The 8541-nt window shown below is 33.9% G+C and overlaps 1 protein-coding gene across 1 annotated transcript in view; it reads left to right on the forward strand.

Annotated features, from left to right (window-relative positions):
- Positions 1-1628: 1628 nt before the first annotated feature.
- The window catches only part of ITIH2 (inter-alpha-trypsin inhibitor heavy chain 2), a 66911-nt gene continuing 59998 nt past the window's right edge, over positions 1629-8541 (forward strand). The window contains exons 1-2 of the mRNA XM_053716430.1: positions 1629-1787; positions 6724-6777. Coding sequence (XP_053572405.1) covers positions 1698-1787; positions 6724-6777 — 144 coding nt within the window. The 5' untranslated portion in view covers positions 1629-1697. The remainder of the gene's footprint in view (positions 1788-6723; positions 6778-8541) is intronic.

The raw sequence follows: 8541 nt of genomic DNA on the forward strand, positions 1-8541 counted from the left end.
ATATATCCTTATACTAAAACCATTCCTGATGTAAGCATATCTTATACCTGGAATATGGGCGTATATCGAAATTTAGGAACCCCTGCAACACCTGGATGAAATCACATGGTCTAACCCATAATTGCTATGGGACACCAAATTTTAAGAGTATCTGAACACCCAGATCATGCACTTGATCACAAGGATAGGTTGTTATTATTATTATTCTTTATTTATAAAGTACCAACAAGTTCTGCAGCACTGTCCATGGGTACAAAGTTAAAAGTACAATGATGATCCAAAAATTTAAAAACAAAGGACAAAATTTATCAAACAAATACAAGAGTAATTGAGGGCCCTATTCCCGTGTAAACTTACAATTAGATTTTAGGTGGGAAAAGAATGTCAGGTGAAGCACACTGAAGTTGTACAGAGAAGCAGATAACAGATTACAAATAGTCATAAATTCAGACATGGTTCTAAACCATTGTCTACTCTAGAAAGCAGCTTTAAGTCATGTCACAGAGACAGAAAATTAATTATCAAGTAGAGTGCATGCTTTTAACAGCTCCGCAATTCCAAGCCAGTTCCTACCCATAGATCCAAAATAACTAAACATAATTTTGGAATAAGAAGACGGATAGGAGGAGCCTGTAAGGATCATGTGGTCGAGGTGGATCTGCTACCATCCGTCATCAATCCTTACATCACAGGGGAAGAGGTATAAGCAGGTTAACTTGTGTCTATGCCACAATGTTAGAGATTGTTAGTGAGTGATTTATAAAACAGTAAAAAAAACATATATTTTTTTCTTAGTAGAGAGCATAAAGTTCTATTAATGTCAATAAATTAAATGTGCAGGCTCCTGGCTTTGGTTGGGCACCTGACCAAAGTTGTGATGTCACTTGGCAAAAACTTCTGTACTTCCTGGGTAAATGAGACCTAGTACCTCATGTGACTGTTTTGTTTTAATACAAACAATGATACCTGTAGCGCAATAAAAAATATCAACAAAACAGAATATAAAAGTGTCTTTAGCAGAAATAACAGGACACATAACTCTTTCTTCACTTCATAAATTAAGTACATACTGTTTCTTTGCTGCTATTTTATTTTTTTAATATAACAGAAGAAGAAATCTTATTTTGTTTATTATATTTATTTCACATATTGTGTGTACCATATATTTTTTATTTTTGTATTCAAGTAGTATTATTTCTAATAGTTGAGGTTACAACTTGTTTCCAGTTTCAATGTTAAGGATACAAATCCACTAATATTTTAGACAAGATAATTCCTAGGTTTAACTGTTCCAATAAAGATCATGCTTTAAATTACTTTGACTATTACTTTGGATATTTTAAAGTATTGATTCTTGTTGTTCAAAGTGATGTCTCCATGCAAAGGTTATGAACAAAAATGAACTTCAAAGCTAAAATAGAACTTACGAAGGCAAAATACCTTCTACCTGAGGCTCCCTGGTTATCAACAGATGATAAACCCCCCACTGTATATTTACACAACCTCTCAGTCCATGTCCTAGCTTCGACTTGTTTTACATGACAAATATTTGTCTTGGGTCAGAACAAAGTTTATAACTTGGGTTTTGAAAAAAAAGAGAACTTATAAACTCCATTGTTGCATGAGTTTTGACTCATTTGAAAAAACGTTTTTTCCATTGCAACGCCGGAGGGTTCCTCTGGCCGCAAACAATAAGGATGAAGAACCTGCTATGTTTGCTAGTATTACTGTGCTCTGCTGAAATACAAAGCTTTGATATATTAGTTGAGGAATCACCAGAATCTGCGGTAAGTACTGAGAACATGAAACTGGAATGTGTATCTTGTTAGTTTGTGTCAGAAATGCTAGGTAGATTTATTGCATATAATTCCTTCAATGTTCTTATACTTCATACTTCAAAGGGTTGCATGGCACTGTGGTGATACTAGCAAAAAGTATGGTCATACCTTATATTGAGTTGAATGTTTGATTGGGTACTTTTATCAGATTTTATTTTATAATGGGACATAAAGCGGCAAAATGAAAATGCTCTAATGTGTTTGTGCATCTTATTATTATTTTAATTTAAACCCTGCAAAACAGTTAACCAAATAGTCAAAGTAGTCACCATTCACCAGCTAGCTCCCAGTAGTGCATTGATGCTTCTGAGACTACCTAGGTATGCTTCTCGACAAAGCGTGCAAAGGGAGCAAAACAAATTTGACAATAGCAGTAAATTAAAATGCTTTGGGGGGGTTTCAAAGCATGTGCTATCTGAATCCTAAACATTACATTTTGAACTTTTGCATTCTGTTGTATCCATTTTAAATCGTTGATTGTGACAACTGTACAATTAGTTAAGAAATGCAGTCTGGTAACAGACCAAAACATTTTGATTTATCTAATTTAATAGACATGAAAGATCACGTCATTTTTGCATAGTATCAAAGAAGTTCCAGCACTTAAATGTGAATGGTGTCAAATTAAAGTAATACAGAATTTGTCAGTGTTTTACAAATAAACAATAATAATTATACTTTTTTTTTTATAATGTATTTATTTTTCATTATTGAAAAACACTTTTTGAAATTTCTTTTAATGTTGAGTTTGTTCATTGAAAATGAGCAAATTGTAGGAAATGTAGAGGTTAGATTTTAAAATAGCAAAAGAGTTTGTGGTTATTTATTGTTCTCTTTGTGCTTGAACCAGATCTGTTTGGGACTGTGGGGTTGGAGGTGCTTCCTCAAACTTGGCCCTCCAGAGGTTTTGTACCTACATTTCCCATGATGCTCAGCCAGCTGATCTGCTGGCTGAGCATCATAGGAAATGTAGTTCCAAAACTGCAACTTCACTGGTGCATAAATAACCAGTAAACAGGTGTCCAGAGCCGTTGTAATTTTGTATGTAGATTTCGGTAAAACACAACTTGCAAAACTGCTGTATTGTTTTTAATGTATTTAGCATTTTTGTACAGGAACCTCAATCATATAAGCATTTTACAGAGAAGAAAATGATAAATCAGTTTTACTGCTTTACAAATATTGCAATACATTTGGACAAATAAAATTTGATACAAATACTAGAACAAGAAAAGGCTTTTTTTTTCTGAAAACATAATTTAATTGAATTGATGGAAATTATATAAATTAAACTCATAATAGTCAATTTTGCATATGAAAGAGCTTAGCCATTTAAAACAACATTTAGTTTAAAGGGACAGTCTACACCAAAATGTTTATTATTTGCACAACCAACATTGCTATAATAATATATTTAATAACATTTAAACCTCTAGATTTCTGTTTCTAAGCCACTAAAGACAGCCTCTTATCACATGCTTTTTTATTAGCTTTTCACAACAAGAGACTGCTAATTCATGTGGGCCATATAGATAACATTGTGCTCTCTCCCATGGAGTTGTGCAGGACACAACATTAATTGGCTAAAAAGCAAGTCAATAGACATGTGATAAGGGGGCTGTCAGACTGTCCCTTTAAATAACTAGGTAACGAGCACTGGTCACAAGATATATTAATACATTTCTATTTGCAAAGAGAAGTTCCTCTTTTTATTGGTCCCTGTTTTTAAAGCTTTGGTTTATTCATCATAGATTAATGAAAGTGACCCAATACATTAGATGTTTTAGAATAAAGCTGTTACAGTTGCAGGTTATGGTCACTTCATGTTCTGAATTATTGGCATGGGGTGTTGTAACACATTCAATAAACACAAACTGCACATTAAAGTCTGCATTAAACTCTCAGGATTCAGATTGTAGTGTTAACAACGTACTCATTTACAGAGACATGAAAACCCTAATTCTTACTTTCTTGATTCAGATATAACGTACAATTTTATACAACTTTCAAATTTACTTCTGTTATCAAATATACTTTGTCCTTTTGGTATATTTTGTTGAAGGAGCAGCAGTGGGGCTTATGTGTAGCCTCTAATCAGCAGCCAATTCTCAGAACTGCATTGATGCTCCTGAGCCTGCCTAGATAAATATGATCAACAAGAACCGTAGGGTCAATAACAGTTTTGAGATCAGATTTCATTACCAAGTAATACTTTAGGCCAAGGCAAATATCTAATTTTTGTAAATATCCTAATGTCTTACTTATATTTATGTAACTGATTGTATTAAACACTGGATACATTGCAGTATTAACGTTTCCCTATGGGCCCACCTTGCTGAGAAACTCTTATTCAGTGACGGACTGAGATAAAAAATAGGCCTGGACATTTTAAGGCTACGCAGCCTACTCCCCTCCCCTTTTTGTTATTTAACCATACCACAAAACTGACAAGTATAAGGTACTAATTTGATTAACAAAAACATTCAAAGTTTGTAATAGCCTTCTGTCACTGTATTTTGTAAACTGGTTGTCCTTAAATAGCAAAAAAAAGTTAAATGTCATTAAAAAAAAACAGTTTACATTTAAATAGAGAATAAGTGCTTATTACTTATTAGCCTGTGTAGTCACAAACACTCATAATAACAGCCACCTGAGCACTTATCACACAAAAGCTGCACTATCAGAGAAAAAAAAACACACAGAGACATCTACAGGCAGTCAGCAGCCACATGCACAGACAAAGCAGCCCAGACATCTACAATCACACAAAAACAGGTACACACAGGCATTGTCAAGAGGAGTTGCTTCTCTGAGACTGGCTCACAGACACAGCAAGGCAGTGGGGGGCAGGACTGGCCTACCGGGAAAATACCCTGTTTGTACTATGGTCAGTCCATGCATGGTCTTAATTATCCTGGAGATGCCATTAAGTGTATAAAAAGCATTCTTGAACAGGGTTACTACAAATATCCCTTTTACTTCTGCTGGAAATCTGATACAGGTGGTTTAAAATAGTATGCATATGAATATCCCATCTTCCATCCATGATTCTCTCTTTCAATCCAGTGAAGACTTTTCTCATATCCTTTATCTATCTATCTATCTATCATCTATCAATATATTTATCATGTATCTATAAATCTATTTATCTATGTGTATATAATCTATCTATCCATCATTCAATCTAGCTATCATCTATGTATATATAATCTATCTATCCATCATTCAATCTAGCTATCATCTATATATCTATCATCTATCTATCATCTATCTATAAATCATCTATCTATCTGTCTATCTATATCTATCAATCATCTATTTATCATCTATCTTTCATGTATTTTATATCTTTAATCTATCTATCAATCATCTGTTTATCATCTATTTATCTATCTATCATCTATCATCTATCTATCATGTATCTTATATCTATCATCTTTTTTCAAGTTATTTTATAGTCAACAAAATTCAGTTAAGATTTTATAAAGGTGGTAACAGTTAAAGGCACAGTGGCATGCGGCTTTGTAGGACCATATACAAGTATATTATTATTAACAAACCTTACTTTTGTTGTCAGATTTGTTTCTGTGCTATTAAAATGAATGCTGTTATCTGACAATATCTAGCAATGTCTGTGATTTCTTATGAAAGGTGGAGCACAGCTTATCTATACCCCATAGGCAAAGCTGCCAGTTCAAGTCTGCTAAGTATAAAACCTTTAGCTTTGCCCAGGTGACCTCTCATCTGCCTTAAAATAAGGAGCATATACAGACCTCTTCTTCCCATAAAATGATATTCTTACAAGGACGTCTATGTACAGACAAGTCATAATATTGTAAAGCTCATTTCTAAATAAGATTTCAGGGAATGATTATAAGATAAAGTCTGTTAATGTGATCCTATTTTATTTGAATGCTGTCTTACAATCTTATTCACTGGCATTAAAAAGGGCATGATATTCAATCAGTTGACAAACCTAAAGAGAAAATAAACATTGTTTTTTTTCTGCAATACATTAAAGGAACAGTCTAGTCAAAAATAAATGTTCATTATTCAGATAGGGCATGTCATTTTAAACAACTTTCCCGTTTCCAATTTACTTTTATCACCAATTGTGCTTTGTTCTCTTGGTATTCTTAGTTAAACCTAGGAGGTTCATATGCTAATTTCTTACACCTTGAAGGTCGCCTCTTATCTGAATGCATTTTGACAGTTTTTCACCACTACAGGGTGTTAGTTCATGTGTGTCATATAGATAACACTGTGCGCACGCACGTGGAGTTACCTAGGAGTCAGCACTGATTGGCTAAAATGCAAATCTGTCAAGAGAACTGAAATAAGGGGACAGTTTGCAGAGTCTTAGATACAAGGTAATTACAGAGGTAAAAAGTGTATTAATATAACTGTGTTGGTTATGCAAAACTAGGGAATGGGTAATAAAGGGATTAGCTATCTTTTAAATCAATAAAAATTATGGTGTAGACTGTCCCTGCCTTAAAGGTCTCCCAATGAAATTCTCACCTGCACTTTTTAGTCTATGGTACGGAGGGGGGGGGTACATCATCTGAAAATCGGAGGAAAAAAGATTGATAAAGGTCATAGCAGCACGCCATGGAATGGAGAAGCTTATAGGGTGTAAAACAACCTCAAAAGCCCTGCAAAAACGCAATGCATTGTGGGTATGACATTGCAAAAAAGATGTATTCTGCCCCTTTAAGGAGAACATTTCAAAAGCCTAAAGTAATAAAATGAATAACTAAAAATGATAATAGAAAATAAACTAAACGTTTTGTTTTCATTGTAACATACAACTTCTATGGGGGGGGTTTAACGGTGCAATCATTTATTTTACTATATTCTTAATTGTGTCATATTTTTGTTTCAGGATCTTGGGGATCTTATAGAAGATTTTCGACTGGACTTTGGAGAAAGAAACAGGGTACAAATCACCTCAGTTTTATTTTGCCATCTAAAATGTTATTCTGTCTCACTCTCATTCTATTTAAATCTCTCTCTTTCCCCTAACAAATAAAAAACATTGCTTCCCGGACTTCTCCTAAAGGAACATGGAAGTCAAATTAAACGTTCATGACTCAGTGTACAGTTTTTCAAATTTTCTTCTATTGTAAAAATTTACCTTGTTCCTTTAAAAGCATATGTAGGTAAGTTTAGCAGGGTGCACATGTCCTGAGAACTTTATGTCAGCAGTGTTTTCAACAATGTTTGTTACAATGTTGAAGAAACGTGCATGCTCCTGAGCCTAGCTCAGTATGCTCTATGGAAATAACTACATTTCAACAAAACATATTAAAAGTAAGAAGAAAATAAAACTGAAAGTAAATTGAAACGTTTTTCTTAAAATTGTATGTTCTATGGGAATCAAGAAAGTTTATAATTTTAATCGCAATGTCCCTTTAAAGGGATCTGAAACCCACAATTTTTCTTTCATGATTCAGATAGAGCATGTTATTTTAAACCACTTTGTAATTGACTTCTATTATCAATTTTTCTTTGTTCTCTTGGGATCCTTTGTTGTAAAGCAGGGACGTATTCTTAGGAGCCGCCCCATTTCTTTAGCATTATATTGCAGCAGTTTTGAAATAATGTTATCTATTTGTTAGAGCACTATTTCCTGACATGTAGTGCTCCAGATGCCTACCTAGGTATTGCTTCAACACAGCATAGCGTGGGAACGAAGCAAATTTGATAATAGAAGTAAATTGGAAACGTGTTTAAAATGGTTTGCTCTGTCTGAATCACAAGAGACATTTTTGTGGTTTCATATCCCTTTAACAAGCTAAGCAAAAAGGTTATATAGTAGGAACTCAATGAGCCCTCAGAAGACCGTGATGTTCCTGCCTCGAACCTTTATCCTAAGCCCAGATGTGCAAATTGTGAGAGCAAGAGAGAAAACGAGTGAAAGAGAAACCTCATTCATGAAGTGTTCGGAAATAATTTCCACAAGTGAAGCAGGATTAAAGACAAAGGGACACTAAACCTAAATTGTTTCTTTCATGATTCAGATAGAGCGTGCAATTTTAAGCACCTTTCTAATTTACTCCTATTATCAAATTTCTTTATTCTATTGCTATCTTTATTTGAAAAAGCAGGAATCTAAGTACAGAAGCCGGCACATTTTTGGTTCAGCATTCTGGGTAGCGCTTGGTGATTGGTGGCTACATTAAGCCACCAATCAGCGAGCGCTACCCAGATGCTAAACTAAAAATGGGCCTGGTCCTAAGCTTACATTATTGCTTTTAAAATAAAGATACCAAGAGAATGAAGAACAAGTGATAATAGAAGTTAATTAGAAAGTTGCTTAAAATTGCCTGCTCTGTCTGAATCATGAAAGAAAAAAAAATGGTTTTAGTGTCCCTTTAAATCACTGTTGTATTCTGGCTGGAAGGGTATGTTGTGTTTGCATTCTGTGGAAACAAAAAGGCTAAAGTACAGCTGCCTTTATTTTAAGGGGTCTTGAAGCAGATTGTTGGCCCTTATTTTTTACAACTGTCATCTATCCTTTCTCCTTGATGCCGCTCCTTTTACAGAAAAATAAGTAGAAAATGAATATCTTGTGCTTTTACTTAAGACTGCCTTTCTTATGTAAATCTTTAAATATGTTACTTTTATGGCATATTTATTATTTTGTATTTATACTCCTGATTTATTGATTGCTATTTTAAAAGGACATTAATTTTAAATT

Source organism: Bombina bombina, chromosome 6, assembly GCF_027579735.1.
Source record: "Bombina bombina isolate aBomBom1 chromosome 6, aBomBom1.pri, whole genome shotgun sequence".
NCBI classification, from domain to species: domain Eukaryota; kingdom Metazoa; phylum Chordata; class Amphibia; order Anura; family Bombinatoridae; genus Bombina; species Bombina bombina.